General features: G+C 41.1%; 1 protein-coding gene across 2 annotated transcripts in view; it reads left to right on the top strand.

Annotated features, from left to right (window-relative positions):
* ALKBH1 (alkB homolog 1, histone H2A dioxygenase) overlaps positions 1 to 16,930 on the top strand; it is a 28,982-nt gene extending 12,052 nt beyond the window's left edge. For both annotated transcript variants that reach the window (XM_078447956.2, XM_060620418.3), the window contains exons 4-6: positions 9,054 to 9,144; positions 14,586 to 14,779; positions 15,738 to 16,930. In XM_078447956.2, coding sequence (XP_078304082.1) covers positions 9,054 to 9,144; positions 14,586 to 14,779; positions 15,738 to 16,167 — 715 coding nt within the window. In that variant the 3' untranslated portion in view covers positions 16,168 to 16,930. The remainder of the gene's footprint in view (positions 1 to 9,053; positions 9,145 to 14,585; positions 14,780 to 15,737) is intronic.
* The last annotated feature ends 3,042 nt before the right edge of the window (positions 16,931 to 19,972 follow it).

Raw genomic sequence — 19,972 nt, 5'->3', positions numbered from 1 at the left:
GGAGTTCAAGTACTTACATACAGAATTTATAGATGAATAAGCCATGTAAGTGAGTTGAGGAAGTTGCTGTGGGGGCACAGTAGAGGGAGAGACTGAAACTAGAAAACAGTTTCCCTGAAGAAGAAGGGAGGTTAAAGTGTGTGCAAGTCAGAAAAATCTGCTGTACAGAGAGTAGAGTAGAAGAGGAGAGAGAACATGGCAGTAGAGAAAAGTGTATGGCCAAAGGCACAGCCATGAAAAATGGACCCTCCCTGTGGGGAATGCTTGGAGGTGAAACCAGAAAAGTGAGTTAGAACCACATTATAAGGGGGGTTGCATGCCTTATGGCAAAGTGTGGACTTTGTCCTATAAACAGTGGGAGTTCATCAAGATTAGTAACCGATTTTTCACTTTAGAAAGATAATTCTTATACCATGAGGAAAATGGACTGAAAATACAGTTGTTGGAAAAAACACAAGAATTTAGCTTAGAGGCACCTGGGTGGCTCAGTTGGTTAAGCATCTGACTTCAGCTCAGGTCATGATCTCATGGTTCAGTTCGGTTTGTGAGTTCGAGCCGCACATTGGGCTTTGTGCTGTCAGCATGGATCCTGTTTCGGATCCTCTGTCCCCCCTCTCTGCCCCTATTCCACACGCGCACATGCTTTCTCTCTCTTCTCTCTCTCTCTCTCTCTTTCTCAAAAATAAATAAACATTAAAAAAAAATCTAGCTTAATAATCCATGCACAAGATGATAAAGGTCTGGAAAAGACATTGTTAACAAGGCTTGCTGACCAAGAGATTATGGGAATCAAGAGACAAGAAGTTAAGGATTATCCACCGATAATAGGGCAAAACTGAGGTTTTTGTTGTGAGTTTTTTTTCCAGTACTATTGATATAATTGATGTACATTTTACTAGTTCAGGGTGTACAACATAACAATTTGATATGTGTATATATTGCAGAATGATTACTGTAATAAGTTAACAACAGTCACCTTACAGAGTTATAATTAATTTTTCTTGTGATGAGACCTTCAGATCTGCTCTCTTGGCAAATACACAATACAGCATTGTTAGCTATAGTCACCATGCTGTACATTGCATCCCCAGCACTTACTTTCCTATAGCTGGAAGTTTTCACTTTTTGACCACATTCACTCATCTCGCCCACACGCACCCGTTCCTACCTTTGGCATCTTCAGTCTTCTCGGTTTCTGCAGGTTTGGATTTTTTAGATTCTGCGTATGAGTAAGATCACACAGTATTTGTCTTTCCCCGTCTGACATTTCACTTAGCACAGTGCCCTCGAGGTTCATGTTGTCACACATGGCAGGGTTTCCTTTTTTATGGCTGAATAATATTCGTGTATGGGTTGTGTATCACATTTTCTTTATCCATTCATTCATCAGTGGACACTAAGGTTGTTTCTTTGTCTTGGCTGTTACAAATAATACTGCAGTTATTTATGTAAAACTGTAGAGGTTCCTCAAAAATAAAAAATAGGACTACCAGAGGGTGCAGCTGTTCCACAGCTGGGTATATCTCCAGAGGAGACGAAAACATTGTCTCGAAAAGATAACTACACCTCCACATTCATTGTAACATTATAATCTAAGATTTTTAATGGAAATAGGATTAGAGGAAGAGAAGAAGGAGCAGAGACAATCCTTAGTGTAGTTTAGAGATTCATGTTTCTGAAATGCCTGTGGAGTATCCAGGTAAGTGTGTCCAGTATCCCTCTGGAAACATGGAACTGAGTTTAGGAGTGAAGTCAGAGAGGGAGATGTGGGGGTTCTACATAAAGACCATAGTATAGCATGGTACGTGGCTGGCTCAGTCAGTAGAGTGTGCAACTCTTGATGTTGGGGTCATGAGTTCAAGCCCCACGTTGGGCATAGAGTTTACTTTAAAAAAAAAAGGGGGGGGGGGGCGCCTGGGTGGCTCAGTCGGTTGAGCGTCCAACTTCAGCTCAGTTCATGATCTCACGGTCCGTGGGTTCGAGCCCCGCATCGGGCTCTGTGCTGACAGCTCAGAGCTTGGGGCCTGTTTCAGATTCTGTGTCTCCCTCTCTCTGACCCTCCCCCGTTCATGCTCTGTCTCTCTCTGTCTCAAAAATCAATAAACGTTAAAAAAAAAAAAAAAAAATTAAAAAAAAAAAAAAAGACTAATGAAGCGATGAGAATGGATGTGATTGTTTTTGTTTAGTGGAAAACATACAGAGAAAAGAAAGCCATTAGCTCTAGAAAGTATCAGCTTGGGTTGGGGGAATGCTATTAGAAGTCAAGACAGGAAAATGTTTCCAGAATAAAAGAAGGGCCAACCATGTCAGTAGGCCTAGGGACAATTAAGTGGTGTACTTGAAATTAAGAAACTACTTTTGGTGGAGTGGTGGAAGCAGAAGTCAGGTTGCAGTGAGGGTGGCCACTGTGCAGTCCTTTTGGGAAGGTTCGATTGTGAAGGGAAGGAGAGAGGTGGGGCAGAAGGAAATGGGACATAGGCAGGGTACTTGACTAAGAGGTTAAGTTAAGAAGATGCTTGTTGTTTTTTCTTAAGTATGTGGAAGTGTTGAACGTTTCTGCAGATCAAGAGAAAGACCAAAGTGCAGAGGAAGACTGGAAAATAGCGGAAAGGTGATGAATGAAGGAATGTCTCTGAGGCTGTGTCAGGGAAATGGGAGGCAACATAGGTGTAGAGTTGGCCTTCGAGGAAAGAAGTAGAACCCCTGCTGAAACCAGGAGGGAGGGAAGGACAGGGTAAAGATTATGCAAGGTTTAGAGGTATGGGAGAGAAAGCTCAAAGTTGCTCACTGGATCTTTTGCTCAGGCCTCTGGACTCTTGTTGTCCTCAAAGGGAGTAAGAGCAGGACTCACAACTTAAGATGGATGCTGAAGGTTTAGAACAGAAGGTAGATTAACTGAGAGTAAATATTTGCAAGATAGCAAAACAGTGTTGGCAGTCCAGATGGAATTAACTGGATGTCCATTTTCAGGGTTTGACTATGAGGTTTAGGTTGAGAAGGGAGACAACTGGAAGCACTCAAATTCTGAGAAAATGGAGTTCTGAGAACAGGAGGTGGAACCTTAGGTTTAATGGATGTGAGAGACTAGGAGAGGAAGAACAGAAAGTTGTTGTCATGGAGGGAAATATTCAGAGTTAGGAAGGACACAATTTCTAAGCTTTTAAAAATGATTGAAAAAAATAAATCCCTGTAATAGTATTTTATCAAAAACAGCCTTCAGACCTTTTCTGCCCTCAGACGTTTGCTTTCACAACGATTTGCTAATGTCCCTTGAAGCAAGGAAGAAAAGACCATGCCAGTGCTTAGTTATGACACCCAAACTCCCCACTGCACAACGAGTGGACAGGCAGGACAGTCCATTTTCACCCAGTTAGGGTACAGTTGAAAACGGCACCATAGAATGCCAGCGCGTACATAAAGCACTTAGCCATGACAGGAAATGAGCAGACTGCTGTGTGGGCACATTGACCAGGGGAGAAGGTGGCCAGCTGACCCATCCATCATGGGTGCCTGGAGCTGCAGCAGAGGCAGGGAGTGGAGTGTGTTTGCTTTCAGTGAGAACCAGTAATCAAGGTCATATTTGGTTGAAAACATTCTTTTAGATAATCGGATGAAGATTTTTTTCTTCAACTTTTTTTTTTTTTTTTTTTTTTTTTTTATTTATTTTTGGGACAGAGAGAGACAGAGCATGAACCGGGGAGGGGCAGAGAGAGAGGGAGACACAGAATCGGAAACAGGCTCCAGGCTCCGAGCCATCAGCCCAGAGCCTGACGCGGGGCTCGAACTCACGGACCGCGAGATCGTGACCTGGCTGAAGTCGGACGCTTAACCGACTGCGCCACCCAGGCGCCCCGATAATCGGATGAAGATTTAAAGTTAGGTGCCTGCTTTTGGGATGAGCACTGGGTGTTGTATGGAAACCAATTTGACAGTAAATTTCATATATTAAAAAATAAAAAAAAAATTAAAAAAAATAAATAAAGTTAGGTGCCTGCATACCCCTTGCATTCCTTAGAGTGGATGTGGCAGCTCTGTTGGCACCAAGCGTTAAGCCTTCTTGGCCTCCTTTTGGACAAGTCAGGTTTAAAAAGAGAACAGCCCACCCCCTTTATTAATCCATCAGTATTTCCTGCTTGCAAATGATCTGGGAGTGCGTTAAACTTGGTTTTGGCTTTAAACTATTCACAGTGCTTAAGAGTGAATATTTTGGAATCTTTGTTACCCAAAGCCTACAAGGACCAGAATGTCACTAAGTAGTGTTGAGACAGGAAGTGGCCAGTGTTAGCCAGTAGTGCTCTCACATCTGCAAAGCTGGTCTTATCAGTGTTGTGACTTTCCTTCCAGAAATTCCTTCAAAGACAAGAATTGAAATTGTGTTCTCAGAAGACAATGTGAAATCAAGGGTGGAATCATATACTAACTACATGGGTCTAACACATTACACAAAATGTGTGTGTGTGTATGTAATTATCCTCACAATGGCACACTCAGTCATCACAACTGTACTTTCACTGCCCAAGTCGGCTTTTTTTTAAGTTTGTTTAAGTTTTTGTTTTTGTTTTTGAGTTTGTTTATTTGGGAGAGGGAGAGAGGGAATCCCAAGCAGGCCCTGCACTAACAGTGTGGGGCCTGATGTGGGGCTCAGTCTCACAACTGCAAGATCATGACCTGAGCCAAAATCAAGAGTTGGATGCTTTGCCAACTGAGCCACCCAGGCATCCCTTACTGCACAAGTCTTTAAGCCTTTTTTTTCTTTTTTGTTACGTGGCCTGGGCTTAATGCTCTTATACGTTTACGCCAATCCCCCCAAGTAATACAAGGCAAAACCCAAAGCCATCCTTATAGTGATACAATTAAGGTAGAAAAGAGATGTTCTTTTGGTTTCCTAAAACAGGAAAAAATTGTGAAAGGTATATCATAGAGGGCAGGGCGCCTGGGTGTCTCAGTCAGTTAAGCCTCCAACTTCAGCTCAGGTCATGATCTCATGGTTCATGGGTTCAAGCCCTGTGTCAGGCTCTGTGCTGACAGCTGAGCCTGGGGCCTGCTTCAGATTCTGTCTCTACCTCTTTCTGCCCCTCCCCTGCTCACACTCTGCCTGCCCCTCCCTCCCTCCCTCCCTCTCTCTCTCTCTCTCTCTCTCTCTCTCTCTCTCTCTCAAAAATAAATAAAAAATTTTTTAAAAGGTACAGGAGGATTCTGGTCATGTTTGGTCATTACTATAATTTTGATAATTTTACTAATTTTACTAATTTACTAATTAATTTACTAATTTACTAATTTTACTAATACCATAAATTAATTACATAAATTAATTATGCTATTGTTAATTACAATAGCATATACCTTGAATCTTTTGATGGAAAAGCAGCTTGTTGATGCCATATCAGATGTCTGAAATACCATCACCCTCTATATTATTTTTAGAGCTGCATTGTTGTTATCTTTATTTGTTCAGATTGGTCTAGTTTGGGGCTTGGGGTTTTTTTTTTTAGGTTGTTGGGGGTTTTTTTGTTTTTTATTTTGTTTTGTTTTTTTAAGTTTATTTATTTTTGAGAGGGACAAAGTGTGCTCAGGGGAGGGCAGAGAGAGAGGAAGACACAGAATCCAAATCAGTCTCCAGGCTCTGAGCTATCAGCACAGAACCTGATGCAGGGCTTGCACTCATGAACCATGAGATCATGAAGTGAGCCAAAGTCAGACTGAGCCACCCAGGCGCCCCTAGTTTGGGGGGTTTTTGTTTGTTTTTAATTAATTTCCCTGTATTTTATTTTTTTAGAGCACACAAGTCAGGGAGAGGGGCAGAGGGAGGGAGAGAGAGAATACTAAACAGGGTCTAACAGTGCAGAGCCCAGTGCAAGGCTCAATCCCACAACCCTGGGATCATGACCTGAGCTGAAATCAAGAGTCCAATGCTTAACCAGCTGAGCCACCCAGGTGCCCTGGTCTAGTTTTTATTTTAGTTGTTGTTGTTTTTAGTGTTTATTTATTTTAAGAAAGAGAGAGTGGGGAAGAGAATCCTAAGCTGACAGCACAGAGCCCCACACAGGGCTTGATCTCATGAACCATGAGATCATGACCTAAGCTGAAATCAAAAGTCTGACTAACCGACTAAGCCACCCAGGCACCCCTGGTCTAGTTTTAGTATAATAGTATGGGTTTCTCATCAAGAATAAAATGATCTTTTATTGATCTAGAAAGATGGAAGGTATTTTGTTTTGTTTTTTAATTTTGGCTGAAATAGTGTCTCCCAAAGTATGGCCCCTGATTCATCAGCATCAGCATTACTTTGGGAACTTAGAGATTCAAATTCTTAGGCTCCACCCTAGACCTGCTGAATCAGAATTTGTAGGCCTGGGCCCAGCCATGCAAATTTTAACAAGCCCTCTAGATGATTCTCATGAGCATTAAAATTTGGAAACCACTTGGCAGAAACTAAGTGGCATACACACTGATACATCAGATTCACTTGAGTCCAGAAATAAGAGGTCGTTCTTATTTTTCTGTCTCAAGTCTAGTAAGGTAGATTGTATTCTCCTGGGGGATCATTAGGGAGTTCTTTTATCTGTACCTTTAGTTGAAGACATAGATAGAATTCAGATTGTGTTAGTAACTGTGCATTCCTTTTTTTTTTCTTTCAGTTTTTAGTTTTTACATGTAGAAAATGTAAATAATGTATGGTCATTCTGCATGATAACTGTTCATCCCAGATAGTGGCAGTAACTGGCCAAGCTTACATGTTGTTTCCCCTAAATTGTTGCTAGTTATCCATTTTTTCTCATGCCAAGTGTCCCTGAGACCTTACCTGAGTTTGGTGATTCACCAGCAGGGCTCACGATATAGTTGTCTTCATGGATAGGATTTATTCCAGTTCAAAGAATACAGAGCACAATCAGTGAAGGGAAAAGATGAATTGAGCAGAGTCCTGGGAAAACCAGCCTCAAGCTTCCAGGGTTTTCTCCCAGTGAAGTCACACAAGGCATGCTTAATTCCCCCGATAACAAGTTGTGACAAATTTGAAATGTTGTCTACCCGGGAAGCTCAGTGCCCAGGTTTTGACTAGGGGCTGGTCACATTGACAGTCTCTGTCTGACATATATCAAAATTCTAGACTCCCAGAAGGAGGCTGGTGTTTAACGTAAACCTTATTATTTTGCAGAAAAAGTTTAGGCCCAGTGAGCAGCAGTTCTGGGAACGGTGTCAACCTCTCCAAATTCCGAGTTCCAGATACTTGCCAATGACCCCTTTCAAAGGATAGCAGTCAGATCTGCTGTGTTTCTTTTCTGCACTGCTGTCCTAAATAAATCAGTGTTCCATTCCTTTTAGCTGCTGGTCTTGATGTATATCTGTGTCATGGTGTCTTTCTTAGAATGTAAACTCTGTGAGGACAGATAGCATCTATTCTGTAAACTCTGTCAAACATCAAGACGAGTGCCACTTACAGTGTGAGTCTCTAATAAATCCTTTGCTTCTGCTCATGTCGTATGCCTGTATTGCCCACTGCTCCACTCCCTGTTTAAGTGCTGGCCATTCTTCAATGCCTTGTTCAACTCCCACTCTGCCATGAAGCCTTAACTGATTAGACAGCTAACTTTGAGCTCTCCTTTTTTCTTAATTCTATTGTCCCTCAAAGTCTTGTGATGTTCAGTTTAGTACAGATTTTATACTGCCTTGAATTTTCCCCTCATTTTTTCTTCTTATACTTATCTGTCATCTCTTGTCAAATATAAACTCCTTAAAGCAGTTTAATCTTTTCTTTTTAAACACGAGTGGTTTTGGGACCAAAAAAAATTCGATCAATTGATGATATAAATCACATAGGAAAAAAAAAACTAAAATTACTAGGCCTAGCATTCTTGCATTTTTAGGTATTCAGAGGTAAATCAAAGAAGCTTCTTCCTCTTTAGAAAAAGAGTAGATGAGGTGCCTGGGTGGCTCAAGTAGGTTGAGTGTCCAACTTCAGCTCAGGTCATGATCTTGCAGTTCGTGAGTTCAAGCCCTGCATCAGGTTCTGTGCTGACAACTCAGAGCCTGGAGCCTGCTTCCGATTCTGTGTCACCCTCTCTCTCTCTGCCCCTCCCCTGCTTGACCTCTGTCTCTCTCTCTCAAAAATAAATAAACATTAAAAGAAAAGGAAAAACATAGTTAATCCCGTAGATTTGATGAGACAGGATGTACTTGCAAGAAGTGCATCTCTCTGTTTTACAGAAACCCCCTGTGTTTTGAAATGGATGTCCGGAACCAAATCAATTACAGTGGTCCTTAATTGTTAGCTAAGCCTCAATTATCTAAGCTGTTTTATAGGGTTAAAGAAATCTTGTTAAACCAGTTATTTTTGGTTGTATACTATATTTTGCCAAACTTTCTCCCCCAACCTATAATTCTGGGAAGCCACCATCATTAGAAATAGTGATACCGGGGCGCCTGGGTGGCTCAGTCGGTTAAGCGTCCGACTTCGGCTCAGGTCACGATCTCACGGTGTGTGGGTTCGAGCCCCGCGTCGGGCTCTGTGCTGACTGCTCAGAGCCTGGAGCCTGTTTCAGATTCTGTGTCTCCCTCTCTCTCTGACCCTCCCCCGTTCATGCTCTGGCTCTCTCTGTCTCAAAAATAAATAAATGTTAAAAAAAACATTTAAAAAAAAAAGAAATAGTGATACCTATGATTAATCATACCCCACTTTTAGCAAACCAAATAGAACATGCTCTGTTAGCCAATTTTTCAATTACCCGTAGTGTCTGTGGTCCCATTTCCAGTGGATGGGTAAAAACATTTCTGTTGTTATTCTTATTTTGTCATTATTGAGATGCCGGAGACTTGCCACTTAAAATTGATCCCGTTTAGCAGAGGATTTAGAACAAGGACTAAAAATGAGAGATGCTAACGTGTTTTTTTAGTGTTATTTTATTCTTGGTCAACTCATTTGTCTTTTCTCATTTTTCTTATCAAGATCTTGGCCAACAGCTTATACCAAGGAAAGCAGATTTACTCCAGGCAGAGGGCCTTTGCTGCCAATTGAGGTGAATAATTCAATCCTCTTTTGTCCCTAATCTTCACAGGCTTAAGGAAGTGAATAAACGGAGACCCCGAAGTTTACTAGAGAAGTTGCGCTGGGTGACCCTAGGCTACCATTATAACTGGGACAGTAAGGTATTCACATTTTCTTGCTAATTCCATTGTCTTCCACTTTTTACACTCCTTGGGCTCAGTGATTGGATTTCTTCCTGGCCACTATTTTATTTTATTTTATTTTATTTTATTTATTTTTTTTTTTTCTGGCCACTATTTTAAAGTATCAGATTATCCATTTGTGCAGGGATCTCTTTCATCTGTCTCTTAAAATCCTCTTGATAACAGTATCTCAAGAGGAATGAGTAATTTTTCCCAGGATGAAATTTCTTCTTCAAATGCCCTTACGTTATATTATTTCATCAGAAGTCATTGGTGCTCTAAGTACATTTCAGGGATATAGATTTTTCTTTATTGTATTTAAGAACAATTCTCAATTAAAATCTTTATTTCCATTATTGTTTAGTGTTTGTTGAGCCTGTATTTTCTTTTTTTTTCCATCAAATAATTTAATACATGTTGAGATATGTTTATAGTTATAGATATATCTTTATACGTTGTCTTTGTCTACCAGAGGTGTTTAAACAAAAGCACTGATTTTAATAAATTTGACAGCAAAGATCATCTAGAATTGGTAGATGATTTGACTTATATACTTTGAGTGATTGTGTGGAAAATACATCATTAGTTAGGATGGATATGAACCCTGGAAATTTCTTTTTTTTTTTTTTAATATGAAATTTATTGTCAAATTGGTTTCCATATAAACACCAGTGCTCATCCCAACAGGTGCCCTCCTCAGTGCCCATCACCCACTTTCCCCTCCCTCCCACCCCCCAACAACCCTCAGTTTATTCTCAGTTTTTAAGAGTCTCTTATGATTTGGCTCCCTCCCTCTCTTTTTTTTTTTTCTTCCTTCCCCTCCCCCATAGTCCTATGTTAAGTTTCTCAGGATCCACATAAGAGTGAAAACACATGGTATCTGTCTTTCTCAACATCACTCCTCATCAGGGAAATACAAATCAAAACCACACTGAGATACATTCTCACACCAGTCAGAGTGGCTAAAACGAACAAATCAGGAGACTATAGATGCTGGAGAGGATGTAGAGAAATGGGAACCCTCTTGCACTGTTGGTGGGAATGCAAACTGGTGCAGCCACCGTGGAAAACAGTGTGGAGGTTCCTCAAAAAATTAAAAATAGGTCTACCCTCTGACCCAGCAATAGCACTGCTAGGAATTTACCCAAGGGAAACAGGAGTGCTGATGCACAGGGGCACTTGTACCCCAATGTTTATAACAGCACTTTCAACAAAAGCCAAATTATGGAAAGAGCCTAAATGTCCATCAACTGACGAATGGATAAAGAAGTTGTGGTTTATATACACAATGGAATACTACTTGGCAATGAGAAAGAATGAAATACGGCCTTTTGTAGCAATGTGGTTGGAACTAGAGAGTGTTATGCTAAGAGCCTGTATTTTCTACATGATACCTATTTGGTGTAAAAAAAGGAGCTCCATATACTTCTGGTGTACTTTTCCATGAACTCAAAAAAGACACCTTTGCCTGCTATATAAGGTCTGAGCAAGACACAGATGGGAAAAAATGTCCTACAGTTAACAAAGTTCTCTTTTCTTAAAGTACAATTTCCTTTCCTGACCTCTCTGCTTCCAAAAGTTCCTCCTTTATCACTGGCAGCCTGTCTCCAGGAGATGTTTGCCACCAAGTGGAAGGACTAATTCTTAGAATAAACTGAATAAACAGAATGGTATAGACCCATCTTCCTACTAACTAGTTACTTTCTAAAAGCTCCATAGTTTCAGTGAACCCAGCTTATTAACAAATACATTTAACTGCTCAAAATAAGGATAAATGTTGCTCAGAAATGTTCATGATATAATTCTTACTTTCAGTGATGCAGATTCAGTGGAAATATAGATATCTGTGTTTGGGGAAATAGCCTGTGATTCTTTCTGGCTTAGCCAGCCCAGGATTGAATATGAATATTCAGTATTCAATATTGAATAGGATAGTGCCTACCTCATAAGGTGGGTGTGAGAGTCAGAGGCTCAATGCCCTCATAACAGCAGTGCTAGGCTGTTCTGTGCAGTTAAATGCATTAACACAGTAAATGTTAGCTCATTGTTTTTTATGATGTTATTTTTATTGGTGGTACTGTTATTCCCCCAGGACTTAAAGGTACTCTCATTTACTAAGAAAAATGTGGAGTGAAAAATTACCAGAAACTAAATGAGTAAGCAGAGAAAAGTAGAAGAGATATAAGAAGACTAGTGGATAGACAGTTTGGATGGAGTTAGAAGCCCACAAAGGCTCTTCTTTGATCACAGCACAGCCAGCCTTGTGTTGGAACAGCGGCTCTGAGTAGTTGATCTTGTGAAGGACTGAAACTTGAAAGGGTGGAGAAAATCCCTTAAAGTTCTCTTCAAGAATAAGTAGGAACTCTTATTTACAGTTCAGGAAAAGGAAAAGGAAAAAATAAAAGAGAAATTTCAACTGAGGAGACTTGGCCATCCATCAAAGACTTATCACATCCTTAACCTGAAGTTAAAGCTCACTTCTGGCCAAAGTAAATACATTCTCTCCAGAGCTTTGCTACAGCTGGGGTACATCAGGACACTCGCGGAGATTTAAGACAGAAGTGGGTTTTCTAATCATTTTGAGGTTGATTGGGCAAAGGGCGATGTGAGAGCAGCAGCGAGACAAAGGGGATTGGGGCTGCTGCAGGCTTACCTCACTGGGGTAGCCCTTACCCTCGTCTACCACCTTGACGTGCTCCTGAATTGCTGGGTTTTGGAGAGAAAGAGTCTTCTGGCCTTTTTTTTTTTAAAGAGAAGGATATTTGTGATCTTTATGTGCTAAAAACAGTTCAGAGAGATGAATGCTGAAAATTACTTCCATTTTAAGGTCCCGCCTTGACCACGGTATAAGTCAGTTTCAGTTCCAAAGTTTTGAGCATGGCATCTCGTCAAATTGACCGGCGAAATTGGCAGTAGGCCATATGTGGGCTGAAGGTCCTAAAACCAAACTGGCTATCATATTTGAGTTGCTTTTTTTTTAATAAGCTTTGTATTTTAGAATAGTTTTAGATTTGCAGAAAAGTTGAAAAGATAGTACAGAGTTCTCATATACCTTACACCCAGTTTTCCCTATTATTAACATCTTACATTATTATGGTATCTTTGTCTTACCTAATGAACCAATATTAATACATTATTATAATGGTGAAGTCCATATTTCATACACGTTTCCTTAGCTTTTCATTCAATTTTCTTAGATTGTTTTTAATGTTTATTTATTTTTGAGAGACAGAGGGTGAGTGGGGGAGACACAAGAGAAAGGGAGACACAAAATCCAAAGCAGGCTCCAGGCTCTGAGCTTTCAGCACAGAGCCTGACACGGGGCTCGAACTCATGAACCGCAAAATCATGACCTGAGCTAAAGTTGGCTATTTAACCAACTGAGCCACCCTGGCGCCCCTCAGTTTTCTTAGTTTTTAACTGATGTCCTTTTTCTGTTCCAGGACATCACATTACATTTGGTCATCATGTACCTCTTGGCAGTGACAGTTCTGAGTTGCTCTTTTATCTTTTTTTTTTTTTTAATTTTTTTTTAATGTTTATTTATTTTTGACAGAGACAGAATGCGAGTGGGTTAGGGGCAGAGAGAGAGGGAGACACAGAAGCAGAAGCAGGCTTCAGGCTCTGACCTTTCAGCACAGAGCCCAACGTGGGGCTTGAACTCACAAACCCGTGAGATCACGACCTGAGCCGAAGTCGGACGCTCAACCGACTGAGCCACCCAGGCACCCCGAGTTGCTCTTTTATCTTAAGAGAATGATCCTATTTGGGATTAAAGTATACCAGAGAGAGACATAATAATTGTTTCATGTATAGACTCCATACAGGGTGAACTTGTTTAATTTTTTTTTTTTTTTTTAATTTTTTTTTTAACGTTTATTTATTTTTGAGACAGAGAGAGACAGAGCATGAACGGGGGAGGGTCACAGAGAGAAGGAGACACAGAATCCGAAACAGGCTCCAGGCTCTGAGCTGTCAGCACAGAGCCCAACGCGGGGCTCAAACCCACGGACCGTGAGATCATGACCTGAGCCGAAGTCGGACGCTTAACCGACTGAGCCACCCAGGCGCCCCTGAACTTGTTTAATTTATCACTGCATGACATGGTGCCTGCCATGTTATAGGTGCTCAGTATTTTGTTTTTCTTTTTTTTTAATGGTTTGTTTATTTTTAATATGAAATTTATTGTCAAATTGGTTTCCATACAACGCCCAGTGCTCATCCCAACAGGTGCCCTCAATACCCATCACCCACTTTCCCCTCCCTCCCATCCCCCATCAACCCTCAGTTTATTCTCAGTTTTTAAGAGTCTCTTATGGTTTGCCTCCTTCCCTTCTCTGTAACTTTTTTTCCCCATCCCCTCCCCCATGGTTGTCTGTTAAGTTTCTCAGGATCCACATAAGAGTGAAAACGTGGTATCTGTCTTTCTCTGTATGACTTATTTCACTTAGCATAACACTCTCCAGTTCCATCCACTTTGCTACAAAAGGCCATATTTCATTCTTTCTCATTGCCAAGTAGTATTCCATTATGTATATAAACCACAACTACTTTTTTTTTTTTTTTTTTTTCCCAACGTTTTTTATTTATTTTTGGGACAGAGAGAGACAGAGCATGAACGGGGGAGGGGCAGAGAGAGAGGGAGACACAGAATCGGAAACAGGCTCCAGGCTCCGAGCCATCAGCCCAGAGCCTGATGCGGGGCTCGAACTCACGGACCGCGAGATCGTGACCTGGCTGAAGTCGGACGCTTAACTGACTGCGCCACCCAGGCGCCCCTAAACCACAACTTCTTTATCCATTCATCAGTTGATGGACATTTAGGCTCTTTCCATAATTTAGCTATTGTTGAAAGTGCTGCTATAAACATTGGGGTACAAGTGCCCCTGTGCATCAGCACTCCTGTATCCCTTGAGTAAATTCCTAGCAGTGCTAGTGCTCAATCAGAAGGTAGATCTATTTTTAATTTTTTGAGGAGCCTCCACACTTTTCCAGAGTGGCTGCACCAGATTGCATTCTCACCAAGAGTGCAAGAGGGTTCCCATTTCTCCACATCCTCTCCAGCATCTATAGTCTCCTGATTTGTTCATTTTAGCCACTCTGACTGGTGTGAGGTGATATCTCAGTGTGGTTTTGATTTGTATTTCCCTGATGAGGACTGACATTGAGCATCTTTTCATGTGCCTGTTGGCCATCTGGATGTCTTGTTTAGAGAAGTGACTATTCATGTCAGGTGCTCAGTATTTTGAATGTCTCATTATAAGATTACCGGATGCCTCAAAAACAGATGGATAAATCATGCTGTGTTAGAATTACATGTAAGTTAGATCATTTTAAAGCGGTAATTAATCTTCTGCCACAGTTTCCTGTTTTCCTGAGATCATTGTTTATTTTTCTTATTTTCCCTACTTTTATCAAAGAAATACTCAGCCGATCATTATACACCTTTCCCTTCTGACCTGGCTTTCCTCTCAGAGCAAGTAGCTGCAGCCTGTGGATTTCAGGGTTTCCGAGCCGAGGCAGGCATCCTAAATTACTACCGATTGGACTCCACTCTGGGAATCCATGTAGACAGATCTGAACTAGATCACTCCAAACCCCTGCTGTCTTTCAGGTAAGCTGGTTCCAGGGATTTGGGATTACTGCCTAAAACTTCATTCCTTTTTTAAAGCATTTTTAAGCTAAAATAAATAAATAAAAGCTATAACTTTAAGAAATGGTTGGACTCTCTAATCTTTTACTCTTGGGCATCTTAACAGTGTTATAAGTAAAATTTGCCTAGTCCTTAAGAGTAATGACCAAATTACAGTTATATTTCTGTTTAAGATGTGTGAATCTGCCTTTTGTATTGACAGGTATCGTCAGTGGTGTGTGGAATAGGCAGTGGAAGGCTGTAAGGCAAAGTGAGCAACCTGTTTGGACTAGGGAAGAGAAAGCACAGAACCCCGAGTAGTTTACTCGCCTTGTCTCCCTAAACATACGTGAAATTGGGCAAAGTGCTACACCTGTATCTCACAAATAAAGTGCCTGAACAGAGTCTTTTATTAATTGTCCTATCTTTAAAGTGAACAAGCATGATAAATATAGTAAAGGACTCAATTTATTGGAAGGCTTAAATCTTGAAAGTGCATCACACAGGGCACCTGGGTGGCTCAGTCGGTTAAGCATCTGGCTTCAGCTCAGGTTATGGTCTCATGGTTTGTGGATTCAAGCCCCGCGTCAGGTTCTGTGTTCACAGCTCGGAGCCTGGAGCCTGCTTCAGATTCTGTGTCTCCCCCTCTCTCTACGCCTCTCGTGCGCATTCTCTCTCTCTCATTTTTAATCTACTTGTTTAACTGCTTTAAATTTTATTTTGCAACAGTACTGTGGGCTATTATAAGTGTAAGCAGCAGATCATGGGTTGGTCACTTACACAAGCCAGAAGAGAAGGGTCTTAGCACAGTTTGAAAAGGATGTGCAAGCAATAAATATCAAGCTGAAATTAGAAAAAAGTACAGTTGGCAATAACTTTCCCAGCCACGGTTAGTAACAGAAACTTACTACTGTGTATTGTTTTACTTATTTTCTCGTAGCTTCGGACAGTCTGCTATCTTTCTCCTGGGTGGTCTCAAAAGAGATGAAGCCCCCACGGCCATGTTTATGCACAGCGGTGACATCATGGTAATGTCAGGTTTCAGCCGCCTGTTGAACCATGCAGTCCCGAGGGTCCTCCCAAGTTCTCAGGGGGAAGGCCTGCCTTGCTGCCTGGAGACGCCTCTCCCAGCCGTCCTCCCCAGAGACTCAGTGGTAGAGCCCTGCTCTGAGGAGGACTGGCAGGTATGCACCAGCTACTTGAAAACGGCTCGTGTTAACATGACTGTCCGACAGGTATTGGCCATAGACCAGGACTTCCCTTCGGAACCCACAGAGGAGAAGAAAAGAGACATCACCACAGAAGGTTTCTGCCATCTGGATGATGAGAATAGCCAAGTAAAACGAGCAAAGTTAAACCCTGACAGCTGAGACTTGGAGAGCCCGTTCTTTTGCTCAGGCAGGTCTTAAGTAAATGACCACACTTTTTGTATTGCTGTAGACTTCAGCACCAAGACAAGCCAAAAACAGGGAAAAATTCATCATCGATCACACTGTTGCCTTGGAACCCATCCTGAAGAGGAAAGCAATTCATCACTCTGCTCAGAGACCGTTTGCTATGGTCCAGTCTGGTTAGGTGTTGGCACTAATGTACGTGAGAAGTCCAAGGAGCTTTGACCTTCCAGAACAGCCCTCTCAGCCTCTGCCGTTACCTCTGGGGGAGGTAGAAGTGAGTTTCCACATTAATGGAGCCTTATTAAATACCTCAGATTTTATTAATGGGAAACATAACGTTAAGCCCCTGCCACTACCCCATCTGGTGATTTGTGGTTAGATTGTGCTTCCAAGAGCCAACTGTTCGCCTCCCTTTCATCCTTCTAGCCATCCTCAGAGTCTGCGATTTTCTCTTCCAGCTTTTCTGGCCTTCACAAAAGAGTCCTATACACATTAAGATAGCGGAACTAGACATCTCATCTCCTAGAAAAGAACTCAATCATAGTTGTCTGTCTTGCCTAAAAGATAAAGTATACCTAAATCCAAGGAAAGGGGAATAGGAGTTTCTCCGGATTTCTTTTAGGTCTAAACTCTTCCTGTTGACTTTTTAAATGTAATTTTAATTGTTGGACTAAAAAAGCCCCAAGGGTGTTCTATAACTGTTTTCTCCGTGAATAAACTTTCTCTATTTTAAATTAAAGATCTGTATCTATTTTTGAGGGTTAACATATCTGGGATTAGTTTTTTCCTATTTTTACTTGCTGCATTGTTCATGCTGTAGAAGCCCTCCAGCTGTTTCTGCCCTATACCATCCTCCTCTGCCCTAAGTATTCTTTGTGACTGTCACACAAGAGAGAATCTGCTTTGATATTCCAGTCACTGCTGTCTTTTGTGATTGTGGACAGCTTGGAAAATGCATGAAGCACCAAGTGTTAATCTTTGTGCCCCCAGCAACTTGAATCACAGTACCCTTAGCTGAGTTGTTCTACATTTCTCTGGACTCCGGACCGCCATTTCCTCATTCAGAGATGAAGATAATATTTACTACCATCTTCTAGGGAATATTAATATTTCAAATGATAATGGGAATTTAGTGCTCCTTTCTAGAAATGTAGTGTCAATATTTTATTATTACATGGGCTCTTAGAAACACCCCTGTTTGTTTGTTTATGTGGACAACTGGCTGGAAGCCACTTGGCTACCTGCTGCTTGCGGCGAACCTTCATTCCTCTGTCCTGCCTTCTTTTTTTTTTCCTTAGGAACATTGTATATCGAGTTCATGTTTTAATCCTTGTTTTCTAAGAAATAAAAATAGATTCATCCCTTATGTGTAAGTAGTGAGGCTCTAAACTTAGTGCATGATAGGAAAATTTTATGTAATTAAAATTACCACTGGAAAAGTCCCTTAAATTTTCCATAGTGTACATTATATGTGACCCACTAGAAACGAACATACTGTCATTAGCAAATCCAATAGATCAGCCTATCCTTCAGCATTAGGATAGTTGGTTCTTTATTCAGTTGAGTATCAGATAAAGGTGTTGGCTTGTGCTTAGGACCAGTGTGGTACAAAAAAGCACATATTCAAAATGTAAACTCACACTCCATGAGGTGAGATATGTATGCTGTGAAAAGCATGTGGAAACTGCGGCGAACCGGGGGAATAGCACCCGGTCTCCCAGCCTGTGCTCCCTCTAAGGATGTGCCGATTGAGTGAGACAGTGGGCAAACTTGTGTATACCATTAAATTCTCTCTCATTTTTATTTATGTCTGTTTTTATGAGGAACATAGTTGGAGATGTATATGCTGCGTCTCTACTTTGACAGCAAGCAGAAAATTATGCAATTCAGGAAAAAGGAAAAATTGATGATTTCTTCCACATTTACATGACGGTGATCCCCTAGGTTTGTTTTAGTTGTCTACCAGACATTTTCTAAGTCAAGAGTCAGCAAATTCTGACCCACTTCCTGTTTTTGTACTGCCCACAGACTAAGAATAGTTTTTACATTTTTAAGTGGCTGGGGAGAAAAAAATTAAATGAATAATATTTTTGTGACCTATGAAAATTAGAGGAAATCCAGATTTCTGTGTCCATAAATAGTGTTATAAGAACACAGTCACATTTCTAAAAAAAATTTTTTAATGTTTATTTTTGAGAGACCGACTGCAAGCAGGGGAGGGGCAGAGAGAGAGAGACACACACACAGAATCCGAACCAGGCTCCAGGCTCTGAGCTGTCAGCACAGAGCCCAACGCGGGGCTTGAACTCATGAACTGAGATCATGACCTGAAGTCGATCGCCTAACCCTCTGAGCCACCCAAGCCCCCCTACAGTCACATTCATTTATAGACAACCCATGGTTGCTTTGTCATGCTTGAATGACCCCTAGACTAAGGAACCTGAGACCAGGAGAAGGGACCAAGGGGAAGATCTTTTTTTTTTAATTCATTATTTTATAACAAAGATGCAGAGTGATACTCAGTACAATCTAGGATGTATGTGATGTCAAGAGTAGAGTCACAGGGCACCTGGATGGCTCAGTTGGTTAAGCGTCTGACTTTGGCTCAGGTCATGATTTTGCGATTTGTGAGTTCAAGTCCCGCGTAGGGCTCTGCACTGACAGCTTGGAGCCTGGAGCCTGCCTCGGATTCTGTCTCTCCCCTTCTCTCTGCCCCTCCCCCAAATCATGCTCTGTCTCTGTTTCTCAATAATAAATAAACATTAAAAAAATTTTTTAAAAAGTGGAGTCACAGTGTTAAGCCTGGGGGAACTGATACTCATATGATACTCTGCTGGTGGGAATGTTATCACAGTCCTAAATTCTGTCCCCTTGTCCTCTCAGAAGTGATGTGGTTTGATGATAAGTCAGATGGTCTTAAATCTGTTTTAAAATGTGTACCATTTAACCCAATAAATGTCACTTCTAGGAACTGAGTGTAAGGAAGCACTGTTCACAAGATGTTTGTGTAAGAATGTTTGTAATAGTGAAAGTCCAAAATAAGCTCAATATCCAGGAGTTGATTGGTAAATTCATGTATTCATTCAGTAAGTGGTTATTGAGCACTGTTTTCTATGCAAGAGGTGCTGTTCTTTGCACAAAGTACCTGCCTTTGTGGTTCTGTGCTAGTGAGTGTGTGCTGTACCCATACAATGGAAGTCTGTAGCCATTAAAAGTTATGTTTTCAGGGCACCTGGGTGGCTCAGTCAGTTAAGCGTCTGACTTCGGCTCAGGTCATGGTCTCACGGTTCATGAGTTTGAGCCCCATGTCGGGCTCTGTGCTGACAGCTCAGAGCCTGGAGCCTGCTTCGGATTCTGTGTCTCCTCTCTCTGCCTCTCCTCCACTCTCACTCTGTCTCTCTCTCTCTCTCTCTCTCTCTCCTTCTCTCAAAAATAAACACTAAAAAAATAAAAAATAAAAAAATAAAAGTTATGTTTTAGAAGAAGCGGTAGATATCTGAGAAAATACTCTTACTATATATTTAATGAGAAAATTCTGTTATGAAACCATGCATAATTTTGTATAGAATGTTTACATGTTTTTAAAAAAAACTGAAAGCATATGCATACAAAATGTGAATGTTGATGGGAATATAGTTGTTTATTTTATTTTCTGTATTTCTAATTTTTTTTACATTGAAAATCCTTCTAAATCTTTCTTTTTTAAAGAATAAATGTTTGTGGGGGTTTTGGTTGTTTTTCTTTTTTCTTTAAGAAATACTCCAATCTGGCAATTCTGCCT

Source organism: Panthera onca, chromosome B3 (genome assembly GCF_046562875.1).
Source record: "Panthera onca isolate mPanOnc1 chromosome B3, mPanOnc1 haplotype 2, whole genome shotgun sequence".
NCBI lineage: Eukaryota > Metazoa > Chordata > Mammalia > Carnivora > Felidae > Panthera > Panthera onca.
This window is presented reverse-complemented; position numbering and strand designations above follow the sequence as displayed.